This window comes from Triturus cristatus, chromosome 3_1 (genome assembly GCF_964204655.1).
Source record: "Triturus cristatus chromosome 3_1, aTriCri1.1, whole genome shotgun sequence".
Lineage (NCBI taxonomy): Eukaryota > Metazoa > Chordata > Amphibia > Caudata > Salamandridae > Triturus > Triturus cristatus.
In genome coordinates, this window is record NC_140583.1 from 952840979 (window position 1) to 952860388 (window position 19410).

General features: G+C 39.1%; 1 protein-coding gene across 2 annotated transcripts in view; it reads left to right on the plus strand.

Moving 5' to 3' along the window:
* The window catches only part of CACNB4 (calcium voltage-gated channel auxiliary subunit beta 4), a 910181-nt gene extending 894495 nt beyond the window's left edge, over positions 1–15686 (plus strand). For both annotated transcript variants that reach the window (XM_085645539.1, XM_085645540.1), the window contains one exon: positions 687–15686. In XM_085645539.1, coding sequence (XP_085501665.1) covers positions 687–947 — 261 coding nt within the window. In that variant the 3' untranslated portion in view covers positions 948–15686. The remainder of the gene's footprint in view (positions 1–686) is intronic.
* The last annotated feature ends 3724 nt before the right edge of the window (positions 15687–19410 follow it).

Below are 19410 nucleotides of genomic sequence, written 5' to 3' on the forward strand. Positions count from 1 at the left end.
GCAGTAGGTGGGCATCAGAACAACGTTGCCAGGCCTTGATGGATGGTGTCTCCTGCCAGTCGAATAAAATGCTCATCACAACTGCTGTGAATGGTAGGCATAATTTTCCTAGAGACATACCCTCTACACATGATGCCTATCGCCTTCCACCCCGGACGTCAAATACAAAATCGATAACAGGAAGCCAGTGGTGGAAGGGTGGACACAGCTCAAAAGTAGACCACCATTTAATCTGACATACCTTTTGGTTGAGTTTGTGTGGCCACTGATGCATCATTCTATGATGTAGTGGTGAGTCTCCCTTATATGCCGCACTGTATGATTGGTAGTAAGGCCCCACTCCACTGCACTGCATGGTGTAAATGAAGTGCATGGCAGGCTAGAGTATTTCCTATCCTGCTGATCCTCTTTTTGTTATGAGAAACTACTCCAACCCTGATTTTAAGTGATATTAAATTGCTGCGCCTCTGCTTTTTAATGTTGTTAAATTACTAGACTCCCCACAAAAGTACTCTTATTTTGAAACTGTGCAGCTTTAAGATAATGGTTTGATTTTATTTGAAGGTTATTTTCTTTAAATTTGAAGAAAATAAGAGGCAGATGTTTAAAGTGCTAGGATTTCCTACTTGAATTCTGATGAAAGTCAACTATCTAGAGCTAATCTTGTATCTTTTTGCTCTGCACAGAGTCAACGCATGAGGCACAGCAACCACTCAACAGAAAACTCCCCAATTGAAAGAAGAAGCTTGATGACAGCTGATGAAAACTATCACAATGAAAGGGCTCGGAAGAGTAGGAATCGCTTGTCTTCCAGTTCCCAGCATAGCCGCGATCATTACCCTCTGGTGGAAGAAGAGTACTCTGACTCGTACCAGGACACTTATAAACCTCATAGGAACCGGGGATCGCCTGGAGGCTACAGCCATGACTCCAGACACAGGCTTTGATTTTAGGTTTTCAAGGAAGATAGCATTCATCACTAAACAAATTGCCAAAACATAGCTAAGAAGAACACATCACGTTATTTTGCCCAGTGCACCACAGTTGTACTGTGCTCACTCACCAATGCTTGATGTAAATCATAGAAAATTATATTTCATGCTAACATATATTTTGGTGAAAATTCATTTTGCCCAGTCTATCGTTCTTGTAGTGCAGCATTTTCATCACCGCAGGAGCTTGTTTTCTTCGTTATATATTAGAGGATTAAATCTGTAATTTAGGGTACGTATCAAGGCACAGATACAGTAAAAATTTAATTTCCAGTGCTGGAAATTCCAAATAAACAGTTCCAGTTGGAACCAATTTATAAGCCAATTCCTGTTGGAATTTGGGTTAATTGACTGGAAAGTCTACTCGAGCATGTTGCAATCACTTGAAAAAATATAATAACAATGGAAATATAAACAATAAATAAAATTATAATATTGATATAAACCAAAAAATTGAATAAAAAGCTATTTATTTGCTATTTGCTGAAAAGCTAAATTTAAGTTAAAGATATGTAGGTTTCACTGTACAATACTAATTCTGGAATGTTTTTTTCAAACTTACCAAATGTCGAACGTGGGTGGTGCCAAATATTGTGAAAAGGATGCCACAGTTACACCATACTCTGTCACTAAGATTAAGATGTTCTGGTATGGCGGTCACCGCAAAGCACATTATGTTAGCTCATTTGCCAAAATGCTTCTAATTGTCACCCGTTACGACATGGACCTCTGGTGCAAAGTGAAAGAAGTGGGCGTTCACTGAGTAATAGCAAAGCTAATGCTGTCTATGAAAAAAACAAAAATGAGTTGACAAATGAAATTGTTTTCAATTTCATAGTTCTCCTGAACACTGCGAGCACAGTTGCTGCCGCATCTAATGGGATTGGCAAACTTTTTTTCCTGTCTTTTAATTTGTGGACTTGATGTAAGCCACTATATTAAGAATGCTGTATATAATCTACAAATGTGACACTTCAAATGTGGGTTAAAGCTGGCATTTTAACTTTTTGCCACACGTATTTCAAACAACATCAGACTTTATTTATCAGACTGCATAAAGCATCCTGTAACTAAAGTTTCATTGATATGGGTCAGTTTTAGGTCTGTTGGTAAGTGACAGCTGTCTCTAAAGAACAGCATTCCTAGACTCTTGCTGCATATTAAAAGCATGCAAAATGCATGCCCTTACGCTGGACCACAAGACCATCTGCAGCACACCTTTACATGATATGAGTGGAAAAAATAAATAGGGTAATGTAAAGGTGATATAAGACAATGAGAATGTGAAGTTTCTTCTCGCACCTTTAGATCTACGTTGCACTTGTTTTTACATTTCCTGTAACCTGCTGCCTACACAATTGAGTGGCTTCACTTTCATTTTACCTCCCAGATGATCTCTTGTAGCTGCATACAGGAATTCATGATTAGCATGTATAAAAATGTTCTTAGTGAAATGACGCAAAGCTGTCATAGCTGAATATGCACAAATACAGTTACCATTAATATAAACCCCAAGCTGTCAGTAGGTTGGCTCAATCATAAAACATAGGCCTGGCATCATAGAAGCCACTACAATGACATGTGTGTGTGTGTGTGTGTATATATATATATATATATATATATATATATATATATATATATATATATATATATATATATATATATATACACACACACACACACATACACTTTTAAAGAATACATTGCACTTATACTGAAGAATTGGTTTAAAAAAACCCTCACTTTTCATAATTACTTTTCATAAATAAATAAAACAGTTCCTTCAGTTGTTTAGATACGCACTATAAGATGTCTCAGGCAATATGTATACACAAACAGCAGTTCCTTCAGTTGTTTAGATACGCACTATAAGATGTCTCAGGCAATATGTGTACACAAACAGCCGTTTTCAAAACCTACAATTCACTATAATGATTCCATACTAGTGAAATACTTCCATATTTGAATAAAGGACCTCAGCCAACTGTTAGCTCACGAAACTATTTTCTCTGAGTGACATCCAAACAGACGAATCTAAGTGAATAATTAAAGCAGCTTGTTCAATGTAGTTGACCGGCCCTTGATATGGTAGCATATTATCCATGAAGCATGAACAAAAATAAACATTCTATCCAATGAGCTGTTCATTGTTAGCTGAACATTACAGGGAACTGCTATAAATCAACCCTTATTTCAGGCAACTTACTTTTAACAGAAATAAAAAATAAATTACATCTTTCTTCTAAAGTAAACATTTTTCCTATTCTTTTTTTACTTCTGATTTCCAAATAGTTTACTACATGATTCAGCTTACTAACGTCAAGATATGTTGTCTTTGATGTATTTGTGATATTAGATGTTAAAGTTTTTAGGATTTCAATTGTATTAAACATCTTTAAATTACAGCTTTTAATACAAAGGAATGGTACAATTGCAGTGAATCATGGGTTTTGAAAAAGCAGCTATTGTATGATTGGGCCTTTAGATATTCCACCCAATATCACACAAAGAACTACACCATATTTAAAAACAGAAATCATCTACATTACTTAAACTTGACTTTTTTTAAAAACCTTTTTAAATTCATGATTTATTGGGTTTATACCCTATATTAGTTAGGAAGCCTCACACTGGGCCGGTTAAAGAATTCCCAATCATTGCATATCCCCCAGGTGGATACAATCAGAGCATGTTTTTTCTACAGATTATTTCTTCAGTACTCAGACATAAAATGTGCATTACAAAAATCAACTACTATTGTGATTACATCAAACTGCATTTTCTGAAAATGACATCAATATATGCTTGTTTTTTTTCTCAAAAGCCTACTGATCTGTTGGCTTTGACAGCATGGAATGTTAAACAATCTTTCCTTTCGTAACTACATTTTTCATAACTTGTGTTACAAAGTAGGTATATTGAGAAATATGTTTGGATCTGCCTGCTTATTTTCTTGATAGTGACAGTACTGTATCATTGTAAGACAGCCACATTTTTTCAACATTTGTTTCCAGAAAATGAATGCAGCACTGGCAATTCTGTCTGTCATGTCAACATCCATGCAAGCCTTAAATGTTGCAATTTTGTTAAGAAGAGGCACTTTTCAACAAGTGACAAATAAAGAGCACGCCATGCCAGTTACAGTGTTTGCCCAAGCCTGAACATTCGTTATGTAGTAAGTGGCTAAGTCTGCCAGTACCAATATTGTATGCTATAGCACAGTGGAGCACTCACTGGTAGTTTTACCAGTTTTTATGATATGTACAGCACACATATTTGCATGAGAGAGAAAGCACTCAGTGAAGTGTTTCCTGTAGCCTTTCAAGGGTTCTTTTGCGTGCATTAAATATTGATTGCAAAGAATGCACTACAATGTACGGTATAAAATTAGAATAGAGAGCTTTTTCCTTCATTTTTACTTCTATAGCAGCATTAGTGATTGGGTCATTCTAAATGCTTGAAAACAAAATCTCTTATGGCTGCAAAACAAATTCTGTATATATTTCTAGAAACTAATATTGCTGCTTTATCATTTGAACTGCAAAAATGTACTTTCTATTGTAGCTCTTTGAAGCCTTGCTTTTAAGTCTTCCATGCCATGCTAGAAAAGGGAAAACATTTAGACCATATGTTACATTCTGTAAGAAGTGCACATATTGCATTTTGTGCCAATAACAATTTTTTTTGTGTTCTTATACACCATTTTAAAGGGGGTTACATGTTAAACTACATGTATATGTATTTTATTGTAGAAACATTAAAATGTTTTCTTTAATTTTGCAAGTTTTTTTGTTTGCTTTTATAATGTTTTCAAAGTTATTATTTGGGGATTTTTTTGCAAGAAATTAAATGTTTATATTTTTAACTACCCAAAACTGAATATTTGAAACACTGATGCAAATGAATTTCATTGTGTGCAATTAATTCCCTATTTTACTTAGTACAGATGCACGATTGTTTATAAATTTTGCATTACTTTGGGCAAAGCCACTAACCGAATGCCCAGGAGCCCTTTTTGTACCATAGGTCTCTTAAATTGTACAGAGTTAGCCATTGCAATTGTTATTCTTTATCACAATGCTCTGATATGAAATTATGAAGTCAACATATTCAGACAAAAACTTAAAGTAATATCCATTATTTTATAGTATCAACACTTTACTGGGAATTTATGAGTCAATAGATTGGTATCACTAAAATTCAGATATTAGAACAAATATTTAGATGTATGTTAAGTGATATGGGTCTTTGTTAGCCTTTAACTGCTTTGAGTTGAGAAAGTCTTTTGATTAAGAATAATATGGGCTGTGACAATCACAAAAGCATGGTAACTTTGTGCCAATGCTTTTATTTTAAGAATGTTGTATTCTAAATCAGGATTATGTTTGAGTTGCAGGTATTGAAAACTAATCCTAAGCTACTTAGTCCATTCTAACATTACAGTGCTCTTGAAAAATACATTTTTCAATCTCACTATTAGACAGGGTGTTGCAATTGAAATTTAAGCTCTACTTGGTTGTATACTTATGTCCAGTGACAATTTAGTTAGTCTTTGATAAAAGTTCTTTCAAATTTTGAAAGGTGCATTGGACAATAATGCCTTCTTAACATTGTGGGTTGCAAAGAATTACCTAATGATTTAATCTACCGGCTATTAGAAATCTGTGCTGCTGGTGAGATGTTGAGAGTATTGTTAAAGGGTGTTAGTCAGCAATGCATAACTGATACATTGCCTTGCAGCTGACCATTGCGGCCATCAACAACTCGTTAATCTTATTCCATTATCTTACCACTTCCTGCCTTTTGGTTAGGGTCACACTATGCAAATACCACATACATACATACATACGCATATGGTTCTTGAATACACTGAGCAGCTTCGACAAAAACATTATTATTGTTATTTTTATACAAGCATTCTGACTAAATTGAGTCATGTCTTGTATTAAGTGAAATCCCATGGATAGAACAAAGGTTTTATGTCCCTGTCTGGAGTACAATCAACCTTTTAGTACCTCTTGCATAAAAAAGAAATATTTTTTACAGTGGAAGTTCTCTTACATCCATTCTTTTGATTCTCAGCTCCCTTTCCAGGTGTTGCTGGCAAATTCTGTAGCTCTCAGTACAATATTCTGCTCTTTCTGTACCATCATTAAATTGCTTGGTATCCCAGGATTCTTGTGATACATTAAAAATGTTTATTCTCTTTGCTTCTTTAGTGTGTTTTGTACTGGGTTCTACAGTACAACTCCCGATGCTTGCATGGGAATCGTCTCTAATTTTCCCTTACCAGAGGGTTCTTGGCTTCTGGATCCCTGGGTGGTTTTGGTATGCTGTTTCTTGGCCCTGAATTCCCCATTTGTGTTTCAGTTGTTGCCATTTTTGAGTGTGGTCTGCCTCTGTTTCTTGCATCTTTGGTGATTCATTTACCTCAAAATTGTTATCGGCAGATTGTGTGAGTCTGTATTTTAATATTTTGGTGGCCAATATGACCAGCTTAGACTAAGAGCATGGGAAATTGCCACAGGGCATACTCCAATGAAATTGGCCCCCATTGAAGCACTTGATTTCATACCTGTGAAAATTATGGTGGAGTGAAATAAGTCATACAATTTGTAAGGCAAAAAATCCTGGGGTACCTAGGTGTCAGTCTGGCTTCATAAATTAGATTAGTTTGTGACCCTTATAAATCTAGATAATTTCCTTCATTAGCTCTTGTTGGAGCTCATTCCAACACTGTAGTCCTACTTCTTGTGGAATTTTCACTTCCATCATTTACATCGTAAACTTGAAAGTGTAAAACAGATGTTTGTGATCTCAACTTAGGCGCTGGAACTCATGTCCCAAAGACAATAAGTTCAGTTCATTGAGCCTGCCTAGTATTCGATTATTATGAAGCATCCTGACCACCTAAAAACGCACACAGCTTGCAAAAGAAAGCCAGTGAAACTTTCCAATAGTTGGAAAACCATGTTAACATTCGCTCATGGCTTAAAATCCTAGCTGTAGTATACTGTGGTTTCTGCAGCCATCCAACAACCTTCTTCGAGACTCTCGCAAAAATGGAGGCGTAATAATCATGTCTGATTCCAGTGATGGCCTGGGCATAGGCAGCCAGACTTACTTTGGATGACAGAGTTTTAGTTTAGCCAGTACACAAATATAGGAGCTGATGGTATAATATCAGAAGAGAGTAGCCTAAATATTGTCTGAAAAAAATATGAAGTCTTTAATATCTTTTACAAAACTATTGCACATTAGAGTTAATAATAAAACAATCTACACCCAATGTAGTGATATTCTTGCACATGATATCCAGGCCATGACATTTATGTCAGATTATGTTTTTATTATGACAATTCTGACATATAACCTAGTTATGATGGGTAGCCTGTTCATTCATTCACATGTGGTGTTGATCACAAATTTGAAGGTCTTAACCCTGGGGAGAGTTCAGCTTCCGCCTTCCTAGCCTTAAATATCTTGAGAGTATTGCATATATTTTTTTATGACCATCTTGGATCCCACTGGTAATAAGTTCAATATTCAGTGTGAGCTTACTCTCTTGCATCCACCTTTGAATATTCTCAGTCTGGCTGGACAAATGACCAAGTCAGAGTCAAAGTTACCACTCAAATGAAGCATTGCACCCCTAGCATGATAGGCAAAATTTTTTTTTGTGATGTGTGATAAAATACTCCACTTGGAAAACACATTGCAGCAGAGGTACATTGCTGCTTCTGAATGTAGGTGTTGTGTATCTCACTTCTTACTGTAACGTTATACAAGTTACAAATCCAGCATATTTTATAGATAGCATACACACATATACTATGATGTTTTAAATTAATATATTGGATCAAATTGTACCAATATCAGTATTACTCTTAGAATTAGCTCTATGGCAGGTATTATGTATGTTTATTACAGTGGCTACTGCTACCATACCTAATTTTCTGTTATGACTTTTGGCCCTGGTGATACTATTTTCAGTTGGATAAAGTGACATGAGCAGACGACTTTCCATGTCTTGGAGATGAAGTGCCTGTAGGCGAACCAGTGAAGTTCTGTCAAGATCTGGGTGATGTAAACGTTCTTCATAAAGCCTTATCTGAATAGGGCAGCAGCATGCAGACCACTTCATTAAAGTCACATGAGAGTCGGGGATTACAGGTGAGCAGAGTGTTGCCACCATCGATGTGGGAAAGGACCAGGTGTTTTTTAAGGTGGTTCTGAAGGCTTTATTTAGCAGAGATTGAATATCTGTTGTAATGATGCATCTGTTTTGTAAGAGATGTGGGAGGGTGAAGTTGAAGCCTTGCCCACGAAGTGGAGCAACTTCATTCATCCTGAAGGTGAGCAAATGTTCCCAAATTTACCTAAGGTGAAGTTCTGTATGACCTGGCTTTGATTGCCAAAAGTCTTATGTTCAATGTGTAAACTTCCAGAAGGATGGATTGGCTCCTGCAGACATGGAGTTTTTCCTGCTAACACTTGGGCTGTTCTTACTCCAGAGTGGGAAAGGTTAAGCACTGCAATAGCCACTGCTCAGGAGCCTCACACTGTTCATTCTCTGACACCTGAATGTCCAGATGTCCACTGATAGCTTAAATGAAGACATGAGTAGCATCAAAACCATTTCCCAAAGATGCACATGGCCCCCTGTACTCTCTTTTCTAAATATTTTACCAGCTTTGCGCACGTCAAGAAACAATAGTCTTAGCAACTTACCACATCGTTCCTTCTGAACGAGAGGTTGCTGCTGATGATTAATCCTACTGACTTGATGTTTTCAGGAAATTGTGGAGTGAATCCATCAGGTTCATAATGTTGAGTTTTTTCTGGATTTTGCATTCTATGGAGCAATTCGTTAAATTAGAATCGGGGTGAACACTATTGCAGATTAGCTTGTGGTAAACACTTTTTCTGAATGTGGGTATCAAATAAACCATTTGTTTGATAAATAAATTAAAATGATCTGTTTCAAAACTGAAATATGTTGGAACACCAAAGGAGGTATTTGTGATGAATGTCATCAAAAAGAGATGTATTTTCTTTATAGGACTACGAGGAAAATTACCGGTCAAAAGTAGTGATTTACACCATGTGCAAAATGTAATTCTGGAGAGTCCAATGGTCAATATATAGATCAACAGAACAGAACAAAAGAGACCACTATAAATGCCACGTTTAGCATAAGGTCATGCACTATATGCTAGTACTCTCTGTGATGCAACAACCTGATTGAATGCGCAGCAGAAACTGAGGCTGCAGCCAATGTTATGGAATAAGTTCATCTAAATCCACAGTTGCCAGGCTCAGCAGAATCTCTTGCCTAATGTAAAGAGATTCCAAAGCAGTTCAATAATAATACATGTTTTAAAATACTTCAACGTCATGCTCTTTCTAATGGTGAACATCAAAATCTGATGCAAGGTCTGTCTTTTTGTTGTTTAGCAGCCATGAAAGGCATCTGAGCACTGTCAATATTCTGATCAACATAATTAAATTTACCGACTACATTTCTACTTATTAGGTATCATCACCCTCCAATACTTTGCTTCGTGGTAAACGCTTTTGAATCAAATTCCAGCGCTCCCGCCCATGTTCAGTACTCTGTTAATCTCTACCTAAGTTTGATGTTTCAAATACCAATACACACAACTCTTTAATTGATCTTTCTGCTTACTCCAGTTAACTTCTTTAGCATATCAATAATGCCTCATGTTTTGGGACTTTCCATAGACTATTCAGTGACTCCTGATGTCTATCAAAAAAATAATTTTTCTCACGTACCGAACTCTGATTTTTTCACACACAAAATAATGTATTGCACCTCCAGACATTCTCCTGCCTGCCCCGCTTCCTGCAGGAACCTCGCTGTTTCAATCTACTCTATTTAAGATAAGGGCCAGACTGTCAATTCTGCCACTCTAGCATTTCCCCTGTGGGCTGGAGGCTTGAAGACTGTTTTCAGAGCAGGACAGGCTGCCATGTCCCATGCATGACCCCGTGGCCATAGTCTAGTTGCTACCTCCTGGAGTTTGCAATTGGTTTGAACATTTTTCCTAAGATTGATTTTAGTTTCCAGTCCAGCCCTGCTTGTGATTGGGAATATCTCTTTTCCTTTAAGTGCGGTACACATGAATTCAAAATTAGCAATGTCCCTCTACGTAGGTATCAAGGCTCATTTCGCTTTCTTTGTGTGTGTTTGGGATTATTTGTATGTCTTACAAATGTGGGTCCTTATTTTATATAAAATCTCAAAAATGTAACTTACTGATGGCATGTCTGTTGAAGAAAACGGATGCCTGGAGTGCATACACGACCCATGCTTGCGTGCCGCAGATCCAGAGCACAATATAAGGTCGCCGTCAAAGTTTAATTTTTGAAAGATAAACAGTATGATCTCAAACGTATAAATCAAAAATAGTGTCACTTTTTTATTTTCAAGTAAGCTAACTTCAGTTTTTATGTTGTCCCCACTCAATTTTCAAAATCACCATTTAGATGGAATCATCCAAGCTGCCAAAGCATATGGCAAATGATATGTGACTGAGCAAGGGAAATGCACAGTGTAACACTTGTCAACTTAACCACACCCAGTAGAAACTGAAGGTGGCTACTTGAGGAGAACCTCTCTACAGTGCACCCTCATTGACAATATGAACGCTGTACATCTTACAGGTGCAGCTGTAAATGGCTGACTGCACATTGCTGTGACAGCTTCCCCTTTGCACAGAGCAAGCACACACAAACACAAACAAAAAGGACATAAAAGAGGCCATTTGGATGCCACAGTATATTAAGGACACCATGTCTGAAATTTTAAGAAACAGTCACAGAGTTCACACATGCATGCACCCAGGAGTGAGGAGACGTGGACGACAGTGACCGATGTATGTACAACTAAAATTCATTGATCACAATAGAAGGTGGAGATTGTGATAAGACCTCCTCACAAATGTATGGTTGAAAAAATGAGACACCAACAATATACACACGCCGACAACAGCATCGTCATTAAGACAAAATGTACAATCAGTGTCACCAACCTGCAGAGCAGTGTCACAACGCATATACAAAATACAACCCGCATGCTTAACTGGGGCAACCATCATCACAATATCTGATTTTTCAGGCTTATGATATGAAATTACCAAGAAAGAGTTTCAAATATACTGAGAATCTTCAAACCACATCCTGTGCTACACAAGACATGTCTGGGAAGCACACACAACTTACATGTCCATCTAGACACATAGTACTTGTTTCACCAAGTACACATACAGAGTGTCATCATGTTATGGGTATCATGTATAAGTAGCATGTCAAAAAACAGCAATCCTGGGTGGAGCCTGTTGCTGTTCTAGCACTGATTTTTTTTTAAACGTAGTTTATTGATTTTTTTCACAACCACTTATAAATCCTTACAAAATTGGTTTCACTATACACCTTGTAACCTAATCACAAGCCCCCCTCCAATGATACAATACCTATCGCAGGGCCATGGAAATCCTCCCAGATCTAAGCATCCCACAAACCAATAATCTGCATAACAAAAACCTCTACCCTTAAACACTATGAAAATTATAGAGTCCCTCCCCCTCCCTCAATCCCCACCAACCACGCAGGCGTTCGTCTCTGCCCTCAGGTGTCGACCAGTGCAAGGAATACCGATGTGTTGAGTTATGTGATGTGCCCAGCTTGCTCCGGGGTCATCCCCTCATCCCCGGCTTGGTCTTCGCCTTCAGCACCTGGCTCATAGTCTCGCAGTGCCTGTACTAACACCTCCCACGCAGCTGCCGCCTCTAGCGCCTTCTCATCGTTGCGCCTACGCGCCCATTGATACCGCAGCGCACCCTCGCTGGTGGCCCATTTGAGAAATTCCCCTTTCCATCGTGTACTAGTGGGACCCACGGTTGCCTTCCACCGCCTCGTGATTTCTCGTTTTGCTAATATGAGTCCCATGTCTACGAATTTGCTTGTGATTTTAGTTTTGGACGTGTGTGGGAACCAGTGCAGTATACTAACGGCCATATCGAACTCCAGCCGCCTCTCTGTCACCTCATTCAGGGTATCTCCCACCTCTTTCCAGTAGAGACCCACTGCTGGACAAGACCACAGCATATGGTCCAATTCCACCCCAGTTCTCAGACATCTGGGACATGCCGCCTCCTCAACTTTAAAATATTTCTGGATTTTCCCAGGCGTCAAGTATGCTCTGTGGAGTATATAGAAGTGCACTAGTTGAAACCTTGCGTTTCTCGTGCTCTTCCAAGCCCGTCTCACTATCTGCGCCCAGGCCGTCTCAGGGATAGCTCTACCTAGATCATTCTCCCACTTCCCCTTCAGTTCGGTTAGGGGCGGTAGGTTTTCCAGGAGCATTCTAGAATACAGGCACGTAATCGCCTTGACAGTTCCTGCCGCCATCATAGTGTACTGGAAAGCCATCGACGTCTGAGGCTCCATCAGCCCCTCCTTCCAATGCTCCTGCATCGCTCTGGTAAGCGCTGCGTGCAGCAGGAAACCTCCCCTTGGCAAATCAAACCTCTCTTGGAGAGTCTGGTAGGTCAGCAGAATCCCATTTTCATATAGGTCCCCCACCACCTACAGTCCTGCTTCTTCCCAAAGCTGTAATTGCGACCAGTCGCCGCCGTGTGGCAATGCAGTCAGCATCCCCAGCGGTATCTCCGGCGCATACGGATGTAACACTCCCGCTCGTCGCTGGGATCGATTCCAGCAGAGTCTGAAAGTTATCTCCTCTGTGAGGAGGTCCCTGGTCTCCAGTCTCTGCTGCAGGGCGATATAGGAAAGGACATGGTGTGGCGTTCCCCCACTCCTCCCGGCCTCCGGGCCTCGGAACACTCGCGCCACATTTTGGGTGAAGATCTGCAACTGAGCCGCTAAGTAATATAATTCAATGTCTGGGACCGCCAGTCCTCCTTCACTCTTGGGCCTTATAAGCGTTGCCTGCGCTACTCTACGGCCTGCCCGTACCCCACAAAAAAGACACCACCATCGATTTCAGCAACCGGAACGTGGAGTTGGGTATCCACACCGGAAGTGTCCTAAAATAGTATAATAAACGAGGGAGTGCCACCATTTTCAAAAGGGAGATGCGGCCTGTCACCGACAACGGGAAGGGTGGCCCAAAAGGCCATACTCCCCTTCAGGGCTCTTACACAGCGGCCCACATTCCCCTCCAGAACATCTGCCATCGTGTGATAGATATTTGCTGTTCTAGCACTGATGAGGGTCAAATGAGATGGTGAGACTAAAGCAACCCTCTGTGCCTTGCACATGCAGTGAATCATGTAGCTGTTAAGTCACACAGACATGACAAAACAAACAAATAGGCATTGTTTATATTTTATAGTTATGAAATTCTTGATGCCTTGTATGTTTTGACAAGTTATATCTCTAGGCTTTGCCCTGCTATACAAAAGCCATTTACTGCCCATCCAAAGGTTTGCTATTCCTGGGACAAGCTAGTAAATGTTTTGGCTAGGAGGATATTCAATTCGACAGTTCTATCCAGTGTAGCTCAGTCTCTCAATTTACTGCACGTTTCTGTGATGGCTAGGGCAAAATACATGTCAAAGTAGTTTTGCTTTTTATTATGGGTGCACGTGTCAAATCTCCATGTGTTTTACTGACTCAAACATTAGTTGTGCTTTGAACATGAGATAAGTTTCCATATCATTCTGGTTGCTTGCTCTTCTAGCTTGTTTGCACCTAGTTTGTTATCTTGCAAGCAAAGTACAAAAAGGCCAGAAGCTAATGTTCATGGCCATTCCTTTGTACATTGGAAGTTAGCCGTGAGCCTTTATCTATCAATGTGTGAGCAGAATGTTTGCAGCTTCAGTCAAAGCAGCGTCCACTCAACGGGGAAGTTTCTATGATGTGTAGGTTACCTTTCATTTCCCAATCAACTTTTAGCATATGATTTGCATTCTGTGCTTGCATTGTAGGGACTGCTATGTTGTCAGCTTGCAAACTCATTTCAGCAAACATGTTTTCCTGTAGCCTTAATAGGAATACTCTCCTTGGTTTCAGCCCGGTGTTGTTCCCTGGTTTGCAAGTCCTACGCAATTTTAAAACTCAAACATAGTTACATGTTAATACCCTTAAAATTCATTTGATAAATTATCTCGGGCAGTGAGGTGAGCTGGAAAACTACATCATGCACCTTGGAGAAGCGCCCATATTTTCTGACTCAAAAGATTTACTCTTCAAAACTAATAAAATTCTTAAATCCCCGTGCTCAATTATAGTTTAATAGAGGTTTTGGGGAGATGAAGGCAGATAAAAGAAAAAGTAAACATTCAGGTAAAGCCATAGCACTGAACATCAAAAAGTAAATCAATAGCTTTCTTGGGATTTACTCTGCCTGTGCTGCAAGCAGCATTTGAATGCATTATTCTTTCCCTTGTGTTTCCTTGTTGCAGGCTTGTTCTTTCGGTGCTGGCATTAAAACTGAAAATTGTTCGTTCATTAAAGTCATCATTTTAAAGTGTTTCTGTTACAGCCTGCCTGTTATTGCCTTTCAAGAAATGTTTTTCAGACCTTGTTTACAAAAGCTCTCACTTGTCAATAATCCATACCCTTGATAAATTGTAGCCTATTTAGCATTCAGATAATAAATATTGTAGGTAGAGAATATATTGTACAGCACTAAAAATGAGATTTATATTTTGGCACTGCGAAAATACGGCTCATGGAGGTAAAAAAGCACATTTTGAACAGCACAAAGTTAGTCAACTATTAGATTGTCACTGATTTTTCGGATAGATGGATGTGTTGTTCATTTGGTTGACTTTGTATCTGCTTTTTCACACAAACCGTTTCAAAATATTGCAAATTGTGCCTCGTTGTGACTTTTCCATGCAACACTATGCCTATTTCATGATTGTCTAGTATAGAAAATCATTGATAATATATTGTAGTTAGTCAAATGTTGTCCAAAAAAAAGGATTTTGAATGTAGGCGAGTTGCTCGCTAGTGCTCCTGTGTAACATTATGGCATGGATAATCTGCAGAATGTGAAATGTTGTATTGCCCAAACTCAGATAGGACCACTGAAGTTCCATTTAAAAAATGTACTAGGGCTCTCAAAGTTAAATTGCTAGTAAACTGTGTCTTACTATTTACAGACTATAAAAGGTAAGATGTTTTGGTAAAATATTTATGAATACAAAGGTTTCATATTATAACACTAAAATAAATGTTTCAAGCTAATGCGAGAAAACAAATCATTCAAATTGACAAATTGTGGCCCTTGTTGTTTCAACAGCTAGTCAATGACCAAGCCACATATGAAAGGGTGGGAAAGCATTGCCTTTACTGAACCAAAATAGTACACATTTGTATTTAGTTTTTTTGCTAATTTTTCACTTTCTTTCTTTTTTACTCTATAGATATGTGTAGCATTCTACAAGGCATGCTGGGTAACAAATACTATGCAAATGTGTACAGTGTTGCATGTTTTGCTCTCCCTCTGCTTTAGTGGCTTTGAAGGAAAATAAAATGTGTTGTTATTTTTGTGAGCAGAAACGTTTAAGCAAGAGAAAATGCAGACTGCATGCAAACAGTGTCCTCATTTCTATGGATTTGTTTTATGGACTTTAGATGTGTAAAAACAAACTGCATTAAAATATTTTTGTTTTCTACAATAAAAGGAAACATTTCCAAGTGTGTGTTTAATTCTGGCGCCATTTACAGCTGTCGAACATTGAGACTGGTCTTGTGTAGTAACTGATACTCAACCACCAGACCGACTGTGGCAATCATCAGGACAGTCAATGAGTAGTCTTGTGATGTGTTAGTGATGAAAGGACTGCATGTGATAGTTGGAGATAGGTGGGAAACAAAACTCTCTGTAGGTTCTCTAGCAATAACTCTTTGACTACCAAAATCAAAAAGTATTTAAAATACTTTGACACGTCTCACGTATACACGTACATAGATACAACTGTATTTCTAGGACTGGCTTACAGAAAGCTAAAGCTTTGTTGATAGCCTATAAATTACAAAAATGATAAATAAAAAATACATACATAAATAGAGGTGCTCTGACTCAGCTTTCTTCAGCCATGGGTCTGTTAAACTGTCATGCACATTTTGCTTTCACCCACCAATGGGTGCCCAAGGGACAATGGTTCAGCCCCCTTTAATCCCTGGCTGTCTTGCACTTTTAGTGATGAAATTTCATCTGATTCCATGTGAATATCTGTCTAAAAGGAAGTCCGCTTTCGTGCCAGGGAAGGTGGTCCAAAACTGTACCTTATCAAAGAGTTGTTTCTTTTCTTTTGTTATCCCTTATTTATGTTTTCTACTTTCATGTGTTTTTAAACAATGTTTCCAACTTACAGTAATTCACACAAATCATGCATTTTCTTTGAGCCTATGAGAATCCTCTTTTCTTGCAATGTGTATTAAAATTATAAAAGGTTTTATACATTTTTTTTAGTAAACCTGCCTGCTCCAAAGCATCCACACTGTTCTATTAAAGTTATATGCAAAGGTTATTTTTTAAATGTACTATTTTTATGGCGAGCAAATTGCTGCCACGTTTAAGTGCCGGTGTGTTTTCTTTTGTTCCTCCTTTTAATTTTGAGGCATGTTCTTACAACAAAGAAAAGAGAATTAACCATCACACCTGTTTGCCAAGGCCAAAGCTTTTTGCTTATTCAATGCTTGATTACCTTTTGTAATAGCCTGCAAATGTGTTGAAGATTTATCAAGAGGCCATAAAGGGGAGCTAGATAATGACCACGTGTATTAAAAGTTCCCTGCTTTGTGATCGTGTGTACATTTTGTGAGGATAACCTGGTCTCACAAACCTGGCAGCAAATACCTCTCCAGCAACAAGAAGTGAATGTCAACATGTATTGCAGAAGCAGTAGATTGGAGGAACTATTATGTAACAGACTGTAGAGTGATAGTGTCCCGACCACCACCAGCCTAGTGCTGGTAAACTGGAGTAATGAGAGGAACACAAAAGAAGACCCTTCATTTCTCCCTTAAAAGTTGGCAGATGATTCCCAAAGAGCACATGAAAGCTGAGAGGGTTAATTTAATGGGCAAAACGTCATACCAGCATGAAGCCTAGGGAAAGAAACCTTTTGCATAGTATGGTGTCCTCCCCTTCAGGGGTTCTCGGAAATGAATACACCACACACAGAGCTTAGTATTACACATCTTAATTCCTATGGGTGTAACTGCAAACTCAACGTTCTAAAACATGAACTGTATTCACCACACCTGAACACTTACATCATAGTTCTACGGAGTCCATCAGGAACCAAAACTGACCTGTTATTGTTAACTCATAAGACACTACACATGGGTCGCAAACTTGATTTATCTGGATACTTGTGAGCGTACACAAGACACATAAAGAGCCCAGCTAGTAAGAAAGCAGGATGCACTTAGCACTGTTTGACAGATCATGAGAGGGAGGGGACCTATTGTTAGAGACTGTACAACGTAACCAGCACTGTTGTGGATAAAAATCAAATGGTAAAGATCACCCCTCATCACAGAGTCTCCTAGAACAAAACGAATGTCTAGGAATAAACCTTTCATGTCAAAGAAGAAAGAAGATATAACATTGCACCCGAAGCTCTGCATTAAACTAATGGGACTTTTCTCATCCCAGTGAACACCAGATACAATTCACACTGCTGATACTTATTATCCATCACTCTCAGCAATACTCAAAAGGGTCTCAGTGCATCAGAAACAACTATGGGCTGTAATTCAGCCTCTGGAGTGTTAGCACAACCTGAAAAAAAAACACAGAACTCCATACCACATACCAAATCTGTTTCATTATAATGTTTGCAATAAATATGCTGATTTAGCCTGAGGAAAAACCTACAATCACTAGAGAGACCACTCTTGCAGAGAGATTACAGCAAACGATTGATTAATTATTTATTATATAATTACAGCGATATGTAACAGGGTTATCTGCTTTCTTCAAATTGACTCATAGCCAACTATTCCCCAGCCCATGCAACTACTGTCTCCAAGCTCCAGGCTTGAAAGCCTGTATTAGCCTCTTCATCACTCCCTCTAGTCCTCTACCCAGAATTCTGATCCAGCATGTAATGACCCTTTTGTAAGACAAACAAAAGCATAAATGAGTGCCATAAGGGACATTGTAATTAAAGGTTTTCTCAAATAAATCTGTGGCTCATCATTAGCTGAACATTGTTAACGTTCACCTCTTGTAAGGCTTGCCCCCTGCATCACAAGCTGTTTGCTGCTAATGTTTATATCCCTGTGATTTGTAAAATGGAACTTCGGGTGTTCAAAGTTTTCTAAGAATGTGTGCTCTTCTCAATCGACTAGCCCCTGCCTATAGCCCAGTATAAGAATTTACACTACTGCCCTCTCTGTGATGGAAAAATAGGAAACTGCTGCATAAGCAATAAATGATCGGCGTTTGAAGCGGGGCCTGGGCATGTAGGGCTGTGAATGGCTATTTGAGGTAATGCTTGCACACTCGGGCTATGGCTAGACATTTGCAGCTGTGTCTATGTATTTTTCATTATAACTGTTTATTTCAGGTTGTTTTTTGCCTTTAGATTTGATCCTTCATACCTGGGGCTGTGCCTAGGCATGTAGTGATGTAATTGGGCATTGGGGTTGTAGTAAAGCACATAGTTACTGTATCTGGCACATCATTGTTATAGTTTGTTATTTGATTCTTTTGATCCAGGTAGTTCATGGCAGAGCCCCTGACATAGTTGTTATAATCAAAGATGGATACTCGTAGGTTATAAAAGAAATAGGTTTGTTAGCTTAGTTGTAGGGTACAGATAGGCCCCACCAGGAGCAGGATCCTTGCTGCTCAGTCCATTCCTTCAACTGACACTCCTTCAACTCTAAACACTCTCAACATTCGGAAGACCTCACATACTGGCTGAGCGGTTGTATGACGGAACAACAAGTTCCTCAACCCCGCATACCTAAACAACGCGGTCTGTTTAACGACGGCGTCTTAACCATGCATTACTTTACCACACATGCCTTTACCATGATTTTTTTCGTGATAAATGGGTATGCGTGGCTAAGGTTACCACCCCCATCCCCAGAGCCCTAAAAAACGACCCATCCTCTGCTAATCTCTAAAACAACCCTTTAAAAAAATACCCCAAACCCCCACCCCTAAAAACTACCCTGAACCCCCTACCCAAACCCCCACTACGCCTGAAAACTACCACAAACCCCCACCCCTATAAACAACCCGAACCCCCACCGCTAAAAACTACCCCAAACCCCCCCACCACTGAAAACTACTCTGAACCCCCAAACGCTTAAAACTACCCCGAACCACCCACCACTCCTGTAAACTACCCCAAACCCCCACCCTAAAAACTACCCCGAACCCCCACCACCCCAGAAA